General features: G+C 41.5%; 1 protein-coding gene across 1 annotated transcript in view; it reads left to right on the top strand.

Moving 5' to 3' along the window:
- ERN1 (endoplasmic reticulum to nucleus signaling 1) overlaps positions 1-12261 on the top strand; it is a 133992-nt gene that overhangs the window by 111997 nt on the left and 9734 nt on the right. Inside the window, exons 16-20 of the mRNA XM_056814671.1 lie at positions 1351-1540; positions 5128-5227; positions 5985-6184; positions 9862-10009; positions 12058-12185. Of these exons, the coding sequence (XP_056670649.1) occupies positions 1351-1540; positions 5128-5227; positions 5985-6184; positions 9862-10009; positions 12058-12185 (766 nt within the window). The remainder of the gene's footprint in view (positions 1-1350; positions 1541-5127; positions 5228-5984; positions 6185-9861; positions 10010-12057; positions 12186-12261) is intronic.

The raw sequence follows: 12261 nt of genomic DNA, 5'->3' as shown, positions 1-12261 counted from the left end.
CTCCTTACTCCTAGTCTCACATCTCTATCTGCCAATTGGACACCTTGAACATTTCAGTATGTCCAAAAGTTTGTCCATTTTTAGCTTTGTAATGCCTTTCCCATATTGCTCCTTTTCTCCTTTGACGCTATCGCTACCCTGATGTATTCCCTTATCACCATATGCCTGGATAATAGGTTCCTGCTGGGTCTCCCTGCCTCAGGTTTCTTACTACTCCAGTCCACTGTCCATTCAACTGTCAAACTGATCTTCTTAAAGCTCAGGTCATACCATGTCATTCCCTTATTCAATAAACTCCAGTAGCTCCCTATTACCTCTAGGATAAAATAGAAAGTTTTCTGCTTGGCTTTCAAAGGCCTTCAAAACTTGGTTCCTTCCTACCTTTCTAGTTTTCTTCACTTTTTGCCCTCCATATATTCTTCAGTTCAGTGACACTAGCCTCCTGGCTGTTTCAAGAATAAGACACCATCTCTCAGCTCTGAGTACGTTTTCTGTCTGTCCCCCCTTGCCTAGAATGTTATCCCTCCTCATCTCTGCCTACTCACTTTTCTGGCTTCTTTAAAGTCACAACTCAAACCCCATCTTCTATAAGAAGCCTTTCCCATTCCTCTTCATTCTCGTACCTTCCCTCTGTTAATTATTTCCTATTTATCCTATATATACCTTGTTTGAATATGTTTGCTTGTTGTTTCTTTCATTAGATTATGAGCTCCATGAAGGCAGGGAATGTCTTCTCTCTCTCCCTCTCCCTCTCTTTCCCCTCTATGTCTCTCTTTTCCCTCTCTCTGTCTCTGCCTCTCTTCCTCTCTCCCTCACTCCATCCCCAGTGCTTAGCACAATGCCTAGCACATTTCTTGTTGTTCAATTATTTCAGTCCTGTCCAACTCTTAATGACCCCCTTGGGTTTGTTTGTTTGTTTTTTTAAACCCTTACCTTCTGTCTTGGAATCAATACTATGTATTAGTTCCAAAGCAGAAGAGAGCTAAAGGCAGGGCAATGGGGGTAAAGTGACTTGCCCAGGGTCACACAGCTAGGAAGTTTGAGATCAGATTTGAGTGTGGGACCTCCTGTCTCTAGGCTTGGCTCTCAATCCACTGAGCTACCCAGCTGCCCCCTCCTTGGGGTTTTCTTGGCAGAGAAACTGGAGTAGTTTACCATTTCCTTCTCTAGGTCATTTGACAGGTGAGGAAACTGAAGCAAACAGGAATAAATGATTTAGCCAGGGTCACACAGCTAGGAAGTGTCTGAGGCCAAATTTCAACTCACACCCGCCTTCTATCCATTGCACCACCTAGCTGCCCATCCATATTTCCAAGGGGCAAACCTTATACCTTTTTACCCTTTTTCCAGAGGGACGTTTGACAATAGAGCTGTGGCAGTGAAAAGGATACTCCCAGAGTGCTTCAGTTTTGCAGACCGGGAGGTGCAGCTGCTTCGGGAATCAGACGAGCATCCCAATGTGATTCGCTATTTCTGCACAGAGCGAGATCGTCAATTCCAATACATTGCCATTGAACTGTGTGCGGCCACTTTGCAAGAGGTAGCTTTAGCCCACTTGGGAAGGTTGTCAGTTGCTTCGCCCACCCAGATATTGCTTTTTTTTTAAAAAAGGTGTTGTGTTTTGTTTGGGCATTACAATCACGAATGACCTCCCTACTCCATGAGATGTTTCTAGTATCAACAGAGAAAACAGTCATGTAAAACTAACAATATGGAGAACTCATCTACAAGTATATGCAACATTCCACATCCCTAGCCACCCCTCTACCTCTACCACTTTAAAATATTTATATTCTTTTTTGTTTTGCAAATTTACTTATTCATTTTTTATCCAGAGATATTTTCTTTTCCCAAACACATGTAATAATAAATTTAAAAAAATTTTTAAATTAAAAATAAAAAAGCACATGTTGAAAATTATTATTACATGTTTTTCAAAATTATAAGATCCAAATTGTCTTCTTCCCTTCCATCCCCACTTAGGGAGATGGTAAACAAAAAAAAAAGATTCTTTATATATATATATATATTTTTTTAAAACCCCTTACCTTCCATCTTAGAATCAATACTGGGTATTGGTTCTAAGGTAGAAGAGTGGTAAGGGCTAGGCAATGGGGGTTAAGTGACTTGCCCAGGGTCACACAGCTAGGAAGTGTCTGAGGCCAGATTTGAATCCAGAACCTCCCATCTCTGGGTCTGGCTCTCAATCCACTGAGCCACCCAGCTGCCCCCTCACATATATTTAAGGAAAAAAATCTATTTTCTCTCCTTATTACCCCATTAGAAAATAAGAGTATCCCCACATTTTTTATTATTTATTCTTCTTTTTATTCAAAGATATTTTATTTCCTCCATTACATGTAGTAATAATTTTCAACATAGTATTCCAAAAGTATAAGATCAAAATTGTCTCCTTCCTTTACTTACTTCCCCCCAGTCAGGGATGGTAAGCAATTAGATCTGGGCTATACATATATTATCATGCAAAACACACTTTCATATTGGTCATTGTTATAAGAAAATGCTCATATAAAACCAAAACCCTAAAATAAAATCGTAAATAAACTGATGTGAAAGAAAGTATACTTTGATCTGTAGCTGTAGACTCCAACAGTTCTTTCTCTGGAGGTAAATAACATTCTTTGTCATAAGCCCCATAGACTTGTCCCAGATCATTGTAGCTAAGTCTTTCACAGTGGATCATCATACAATATTGCCATTTACTGTGTACAATGTTCTCCTGGTTCTGCTTATTTTGCTCTGCCTCAGTTTCTGCAGATCTTTCCAGCTTTTTCTGAAATCATCCTGCTTATCATTTCATATAGCACAATAGTATTCCATCACCAACATATACTCCAATTTATTCAGATATTCCTCAATGGATGGACATCCCCTCAATTTCTAATTCTTTACCACAAAAAGCAACTATAAGTGTTTTTGTACAAACAGGTTCTTTCCCCTTTTTTTATGATTTCTTTGGGATACAGACCTAATAGTGGTATTGCCAGATCAAAGGGCGTGTACAATTTTATGACTCTTTGGGTAGAGTTCCACATTCTTTATTTCATTTTTATTGGTTTAATATTAGTGACACTGAACAGCTCTTTGTTCAGTTATTTTTCAACTCTTTGTAATTCTGTTTGGGGTTTTCTTGGCAAAGCTACTGGAGTGGTTTGCCAATTCCTTCTTTAGATTATTTGACAACTGAAGAAACTGTGGTAAACAGGGTTAAGTGACTTGCCCAAGCTCTCACAGCTAGTAGGTGTCTGAGGCCAGATTTGGGCACTCTATTCACTGTACTACCTAACTGCCCAATTACCCAGTATTATAACTGATTTAAACTCTCTTCCCAACTATATATGTTTAAATAAATGACATTCTGCTCATAATAAATCTTTTTTTTTAACCCCTTACCTTCCGTCTTGGAATCATTACTGTGTTTTGGTTCCAAGGCAGAAGAGTGGTCAGGGCTGGGCAATCGGGGTTAAGTGACCTGTCCAGGGTCACACAGCTGGGAAGTGTCTGAGGCCAGATTTGGACCCAGGATCTCCCATCTCTGGGTCTGGCTCTCAATCCACTGAGCTACCAGCTGCCCCCTGTTCATAATAAATCTTAACTTTTTAGTCACTCTTAAGTCCCCGTGAGGATTTTATTTGTTTGTCTATGTAGTCATTCCCCTGTGTCCACTTTTTCTTTTTTATGATTATCACCAAGAGGAAGCCCTTGCCTCTGACATATTGACTTTGTGATCATGGGTGAGTTACTTACTCCCTCAGAGGCCTAGGCACCTACAAAGGATTGTAACTCAGAGGTCAATTATTCTTCCAGATCCTTACCAAAATGGCCCTAGTTAATGTGTACTCCATTCTTCTGGTGCCATTCCCCCTCCCTCCCACTTTTTATTATTTAATGAACATTTTATTATGCCTCTTTGTATTCCTCATATTTGCCCATCTTAATTATAGTATTCCATCAGTGGGACACAATTTATTCAATTAGTCTTTTTTTGGCCATTATGCATAATGCTACGTTGAAAACTTTTTAGTAGAAAAATTTTTAAAAAGCAGCAAAAACTCCAAAACATTCTCGCAAGACATCTGCAGAGCTCTCTTTAGGCAACCCTGTGGTAACTACAATGTTGCATCAGCCCTTTTCTGCTTGGATTGGCCCATTCCTTTTCTTTTCCTTTTCTTTTCCTTTTCTTCTTGCCCCCAGGAGGTTAGAGCAAGATCTGTCTTCCTGGTTAGATAAATGGAGAGTTCAGCATGGCACCACGTATGGCATAATGGTGGCAAGGCTCAGAGGAAACAGAACTTGGGAACCATTGACTGTTCTCAAAACAGCGTAGCCTCCTTCTCTTTTTGTCCTAAGAGCTGTTGAAATGCAGACAAAATGACCGGTGATACCTGAATAGGGCAGCAGGAAGAAGGATGGCCCAGGACTTGGGTCCTCAGTGTCTCCATCAGAGACAGCTTGGTGTGGTAGAAGAAATATCAGAGTTAGAGGACTCTAGTGGAAGACTGAGCTCTGTCCTTTAGCTTGGAAAAATCACACACACACCCCCAAGTGACCCAAAACAAGGCCCTTAATCATCCTTAGTTTCTATTTCTTCAGCTATGGGATGGGGGTCTTTATCTTTGTGATATGGGGCAGTTAGGGGGTACAGTAGATAGAGCACTGGGCTTGGAATCAGGAAGAATGTGTCTCCATGAGTTCAAATCCAGTCTCAGAAACTTCCTAACTGTGTGACCTTGGGCCAGTGACTTAACCCCATTTGCCTCAGTTTCCTCATCTGTCAAATGAGCTGGAAAAGGAAATGGCCAACCACTCTAGTATCTTTGCCAAGAAAACCCCAAATGGAGTCACGGAGAGTTTTACACCACTGAAAAATGACAGACCAACATACTTCGTGGCACTTAATCTCACAAGGTTGCTGCAAGGATCAAAGAAGATATGGTACAGGAAACTACATTGGTTAATGATCACATAACCATACAAACAGAAAGTAGAATAATAACTATAATTATTATTTATGTGTTTTAAAATATGTTCATATATAGCAAATATAATCATTATATATTATCAAATATCATGATTATTATCATCATTTTTTTTTCATCACTGCAGTATGTGGAACAGAAGGACTTTGCCCACCTTGGCTTAGAACCCATCACCTTGCTGCAGCAGACAACCTCGGGTCTTGCTTACCTTCACTCCCTCAGCATTGGTGAGACTCCCTCCTGATGAGACTCAGGGCCATGTTGTGGGGGCCTTTCCTTGTTGGCCGATGGTCAAAGTGGCCATTCTTGAGTTGTTCTGGCGTTTGACTCGGTTTGACCTCTTTGCCAAATTGCTGGTGAATATCTGCTCCAGAAGGAGATAATGTTCTGGGCATCATGTTGAATTTAAGGTGCCAGCAGAAGGGATAGAAACAGAAGAGAAATTGTGCTCCAGGCTTCATTTTGACATGGTTTATCCTAAGCTGGAATTAGTCCGAAATGGTTGATAGTACCTTAGAAAGTTAATGAAGGGGACAGCTAAGGGACTCAGTGGATGGCATTAGGCCTGGAGTTGGGACAACCTGAGTTCAAATCTGGCCTCAGACACTTCTCAGCTGTGAGATCCTGGGCAAGTCACTTAACTCCACTTGCCTAGCCCTTGCCCTTCTGTCTTAGAGTTGTTACTAAGAAAGAAAGAAAGAAAGAAAGAAAGAAAGAAAGAAAGAAAGAAAGAAAGAAAGAAAGAAAGAAAGAAAGAAAGAAAGAAAGAAAGAAAGAAAGAAAGAAAGAAAGAAAGAAAGAAAGAAAGAAAGGAAAAAAAACAATCAAGAAACAAAGAAAAAAAGAAAGTTGGTGAGAGGAATGGAATGAAGAGGGCAGAATATGGGCAGCAACCCAGTGGGGGATCTGATGCTGTGCTTACCGTGGGAGGGCACCAGACAGTGGGACTGACAGACATTGATCTGATCTTGAATTTTGCATTAGTTCACAGAGACCTGAAACCCCACAACATCCTCCTGTCCATGCCCAATGCACATGGCAAGATCAAGGCTATGATCTCTGACTTTGGCCTCTGCAAGAAGCTGGCTGTAGGAAGGCACAGTTTCAGTCGCCGCTCTGGGGTACCAGGTACCGAGGGATGGATTGCCCCAGAGATGCTGAGCGAAGATTGCAAAGAGAATCCGGTGAGTGGTGTAAGAGTTAAATTAATGTCCAATACTTCAAGTATAAATTTTATAAAGTTTATTATCTGACAAAACAGAACCACGAGACTAAGTTTTTCTACCTGCTCAAAAATCCTCGCTCCACCAAAGCCTCAACAGGAAGGAAAAGAGCCAGAGCCGGAATTACACCCAATTTATATCCTGTCTATGTCATCACTTAATAACAGGAAGTGAGTAGGGTGCTGGGAATTGTAGTTTTTAGGGTAAAAGATTCTAATTACACAGTGGTAGAGCTTTCTTTCTCTAAATACCTGAAAGCTACATCTGACAAACTATCCCTCAGTCCAGGGTAGAAGATTCTCAAGTGTAAGTATTTCCAAATTCCATGAATACTTAATTCAGAATCAAGAATTGCAAAACATTGGAAACTTGGGTTCTTGCCTGGCTTGCCAGATGGTCCTTGAGTTGGACTTTTGGAGGAAGCTGGAGATTGTGAGGCTACTGCCAACTGCCTGAGGAGGTTGGGACCTTCCAAGTGCCTGGTTGTTTGTTTTTAATCCTATCTGACTCTTTGTGACCCCATTTGAGGTTTTTCTTGGCAAAGATACTGGAGTCATTTGCCATTTCTTTTTTCAGCTCATTTTACAGATGAGGAAAATGAGGCAAACAGGGGTAAATGACTTGTCCAGGATCATACAGCTAGTATGTGTCTGAGGCCAGCTTTCTTCTTCAAGCCTGACCCTCCATCCCCTATCAGGGAGACTTTGAAACATTTAGGGAAAAGAAAGTATAGATTTTGGCTCCACTGTGTTTTAGTCCAGTCATATTTTTCTTTCTGCCATAAGGGGGTGCAGTGGATAGAGCACTGGACCTGGAGTTCAAACCCAACCTAAGACACTTACTGACTCTGTGACTCTGGGCAAGTCACTTAAGCTCTGTTTGCCTCATTGTCCTCATCTGGAGAATGAGTATGATAATAGCAGGATTATTGTGAAGATAAAATGGAACATATAAAAGCACCTTGCAAACCTAAAAGTTCTATGAAAATGCTGGGTGTTATAATTATAATTATTACATTTTTAATAATAATAATCCAGCACTTAGAACAATGCCTACACATTTTGTTTTTTAATTTTTTTTTAGTCATTTCTCAGCTATGTCCAACTCTTTTTGACCCTAGTGGAGATTTTCTCAGCAAAGATAAAGTTCGCCATTGCCTTCTTTAGCTTATTTGACTGATGAGGAAACTGAGGCAAACAGGGTTAAGTACTTGCCCAAGGTCTCACAGCTAGAGGTCAGATTTGAACTCAAGAAGATGGGTCTTCCTGACTCCAGATCCTGCACTTTATCCACTGTACCTCCTAGCTGCCCCATGCTTGGCTCTGTGCCAAGTTTTTTTTTTCTTTTCTTTTTATCAATGACTGGATAAAGAGACCAAGGCACTGTCTTTCATTTTCCTCTGACCCTGTAACCTGTGGCAGACTTGGAAAAGTCTGGGATTTTCCCATAATAGGGAATTTTGTCTTACTGATTTCCTGCCCCTTCCCCAAATTGTTTCCCTATATTGTAGAATTGAAAGGGAAGAAGGTTCTAAAATTTGAGGTAGCAGGTTTGGTGAGTGAGTGCATTTTTTTTCCCCTTTTAAATCCTTGCCTTTAACTTAGGATCAATACTAAATATCTGTTCCAAGGCAGAAAAACCGTAAGAGCTACACAATTGGGGTTAAGTGACTTGCCCAGGGTCATATAGCTAGGAAGGATTTAAGGCCAGATTTGAACCCAGAACCTCCCATCTCCACACCTGACTCTATCCATTGAGCCAGCCAGCTGCCCTGTACATGTTTTTCATCCTGCTTAGAACTGCTGAAAGGTAAAGAAGGAAGAGGAATAAGGACTAGGAGACCTCCTTTTCTCCATCTCCATCTCAAACTCAGCCTATAAGCCACCAGTGAAAAAGCATTAGATTTGGCATCAGAAGTTGTTCAGTCCTTTCAGTCATATCCAACTCTTTGTGGTCCCATTTGGGGTTTTCTTGGCAAAGATACTGGAGAGAAGGCCTGAGTGCAATTCCCAACCATACTGTGTGACCTCAAACAAATCATTTCTCTTTCCTGGGCTTCAGCCTCTTTATTTTTAAAATGAAAAAGTTGGATTAGATGATCTCTAAGGTTCCTCTTGACATTCTATGGTTTTGTGATTCCCCTGAAGAACAAATAAGGCAGCTAGGTGGCCCCGTGGATATATCCCTGGGCCTGGAGTCAGGAAGACTCATTTTCCTGAGTTCAAATTTGGCCTCAGACACTTTCTAACTGTATGACCCTGGGCAAGTCACTTCCCCCTGTTGTTCTCAGTTTCCTCACTTCTAAAAAGAGCTGGAGAAATAAATGGTAAATAGCTCCAGTACCTTTGCTAAGAAGACTCCCAAGCAGGGTCCCAGAGAATCAGACACAACTGAAATCAATGAACAACAACAAAAGGACTAATAAGTTAATATATGCTGATAAAAACCATCTGAGTTTCTAACGAAGTAATGAGGATTGAATTTTACAGAGTACAAATTCCATTAGCAGCGGGAGTTTTGTTATTTTCTGAGTCACTTAACTAGATTAAAGTATCTTAAATAGGTAGCCTATTTCTTGAATATAATAATAATAATAGCTCACATTTATATAGAGCTTATCATGTACCAGGCATTGGTGCTAGGCATTTTACAATCATTATCTCATTTGATCCCCACAGCATCCCTGGGGGCTAGGTGCTATTAGTATTCCCATCTCACATTTGAGGAAACTGAGGCAAACAGAGACTGTTTAGTCATGTCTTCCTGACTCCAGGCCCAGGGCTGTGTTCAGCATGGCACTACCTAGCTGTCTCAGCCTAAAGAAAATAAGAATGTGGAATCAGAAGACTTGGGTTTGAGTCCTGGCTCAGACACTCTAGTTGTGTGACTTTGGGATTTGGGAATCCAAAGTCCTGGGTTCAGATGCCTCTGACTGCCACTTAGCACCGAATATCTGGATTCTAAGAGATTAGTTCTTATTCATTCATTCATTCATTCATTCATTCATTTGTCTATCTATTTATTTATTTGTTTGTTTGTTTGTTTTAGTTTTGTTTTGTCTTTATTTTATTCCAATAACAAATTTCCACATAAGTTTTCCAAAGTTACATGATTCATTTTCTCTCCCTCCCTTCTCCTGGAGCTGACAAGGAATTCCACTGGGTTATACATGTATTATATCACAAGAGTATAGTTCTTAATGGTTCAGTGTCATTGTGACGGCTAGCTGGTACAGTGGTTAAAGTGCTGGGTTTGTAGTCCACAAGACCTGAGTTCAGATCTAGCAGTAGATACTTTCTAGCTATAGGACTCTAGACAAGTCATTTAATAGCTCTCAGCCTCAGTTTCCTTATCTGTAAAATGGGGGTATAACAACTCTGGGTCTGAAGTCAGGAAGACCCAATTTCAAATCCAACCTCAGACACTTCCTAGCTGTGGGACCCTGGGCAAGTCACTCAACCTCCATTGCCAAATCCTTACTGCTCTTTTGCCTTGGAACTGATCTTAGTATTGATCCCAAGATGAAACAGAAAGGTAAGGGTTTAAAAAGAATGCTTGTTAAAGAAATAAATCATTAGGCAAAGAGTATGATCGAGGTCCCAACCTGAAGAACTCATCAGCTCTGTCTCCTTTTTCAGACTTACACTGTGGACATTTTCTCTGCGGGCTGTGTCTTTTACTATGTGATATCTGATGGCAACCACCCATTTGGCAAGTCCCTGCAGCGGCAAGCCAACATCCTTCTTGGCGCCTACAGCCTTGACTGTTTGCACCCAGAGAAGCACGGTAAGTCACGAGAACAGTCAGGGCATGTGGCATGTTCAGCTGCTGGGGTGCCCCCTTCACCAATAAAGGAATCGGGGGGGGGGGGGATACACTATTCAGAATTGTTCCTGCTGTCCTGGGGGCAGCCATATATTGCAGCACGTCCTTAACCTCACTGGCCTTGGTAAGGATTCTTTTATTTTTTAAAACCGTAATATTTTCTCTAAGAATCTGTACTAAGTATTAGTTCCAAGGCAGAAAAGTGGTAAGGACTGGGCAATGGGGATTAAGTGACATGCCCAGGGTCAAACAGCTAGGAAGTGTTTGAGAACCCAGGACCTCTCATCCCCAGGCCTGGCTCTCTGTTCACTAGCCACCTAACTGCCCCTCAGTCAGTCAAGGATTTTTCTTTTTTGATTCAAAGATATTTTATTTTCCCAATTACTCATAATAATAATTTTCAACATACATTTTCTGAAATTATAAGATCCAAACTGTCTCCCTTCTTCCCTTTCCTCCCCACTCTCAGAGATGATAAGCAATTTGATCTGGGCCATCCATGTATCATCATGCAAAACACACTTCCATATTGGTCACTATAAGAGCACAGTCATACAAACTCAAGACACCCCCCCCCCCAAAATAGATTGATGTGAACGATAGTCTGCTTTAATCCACATTCATCTGACTCCAGCAGTTTCCCCATCATAAGTCCTTCAGGATTGTCCCTGATAGATAGATCAGTGCATTGCTGAGAGTAGCCAAGTTTTCACAGATAATCATGGTCCAATATTGATGTTACTGTGTTCAATATTCTCCCAGTTGTGCTTATTTTGCTCTGCATCCATTCCTGTAGATCTTTCCAGTTTTTTCTAAAGTTATCCTGCTTATCATTCCTTACAGCACAATAGTATTCCATCACCATCATTTACCACACTTTGTATAGCTATTCCCACATGAATGGACATCCCCTCAATGTCCAATTCTTTGCCTAGGTCTGTGGGGGTGAACCTATAGCACGTGTGCCAGAGGGGGCATTCAGAGCCCTCCCTGTGAATATGCATGCTGTCACCCCAGAAGAGTTTTCCACAGTTCGTTACTTGAAAGCCAGAGGGATGCGAGGCTGGGCTGCTTCCTTCCCCATGTCCACAGATGCCTAAGGACATTTTCCCCAACACCCATGCCTCTAAAAGGTTCGCCATCACTGACCTAGGTCAAGGATTCTTAGCCATTTTTGTTTCTATGGATCCCTTTGGGAGTCTGGTGAAGCCCTCAATCCTCTTCTCAAAGTAATGTTTTAAAATGTACAAAAAATGCATGACAAAGGAATCCAATTAGATTGAACTGTAGTTATCAAAATATTAAAAAATCAAGTTTGTGAATTCCAGGTTAAAAACCACTTCCTGAAGTAGACTTTAAGAATCCTCCCTCAACTTGGTGCTTATCAAGTCAGCAAGTCTTTATTAAACTTTTCCTGTGTGCCAGACACTGGGTTATATGCAGCTTATAGGAATTATGGGCTAGAGAGCTTGATGGTCCACAGTCTGCTTCAAAAGGTAGTAGAAATTAGCCCATCCTGGGGGCCTGGGTAACCTTGGTCTGATGGTTAAGTTTCTTTTTTCTGGTCCCTTGAGTCTAAGACAGTGATGGCAAACCTTTGGCACAAATTCCAAAGATGGCACACAGAGCATTCTCTGTGGGCACATGGCCTCCCTCCCCTCGCCCACCAGAATTCATTACTAGAAAAGCAGAGAGACTAGGATGGAGCTGTTCCCCTCCCCATTTCCACCTTGCCTGGCAACATTTTTCCCATTCCCCACTCCTCTGCTGAGCAACCCAGTAGGAGTGCATATTCTCCTCCCAGCACCCAGCACTCTATGTGGGGGAGGGGCTCAGCACTAATCTGGGGGTGAAGTGGGGGCGGAGCCTAGCACTCTGCTCTAAAAGGTTCACCATCACTGGTCTAAGGTCTTTCTCTGGCTTACTAGCTGGGATCCAGGGGGCACTAGGGTCAAGTGGATAGCTAGCAACCAGAGGGTAATACGTAGGTTTCTTTTCCTTTCATGTAGAAGACATCGTTGCTCATGAACTAATAGAAAAAATGATTGCTATGGATCCTCAGAAAAGGCCCTCAGCCAAGCATGTACTGAAACACCCATTCTTCTGGGGCTTAGAAAAGCAGCTGCAATTCTTTCAGGTATGGCTCTATGTGTATGTGTGTGCATGTGTGGAAACCCATGTTTTTAATGTGTAGAGTGCTAGGCTGGAGTCAA

Source organism: Monodelphis domestica, chromosome 2 (genome assembly GCF_027887165.1).
Source record: "Monodelphis domestica isolate mMonDom1 chromosome 2, mMonDom1.pri, whole genome shotgun sequence".
Classification (NCBI taxonomy): domain Eukaryota; kingdom Metazoa; phylum Chordata; class Mammalia; order Didelphimorphia; family Didelphidae; genus Monodelphis; species Monodelphis domestica.
The sequence above is the reverse complement of the archived record's forward strand: the minus strand, read 5'-3'. Positions and strand labels throughout refer to the sequence as shown.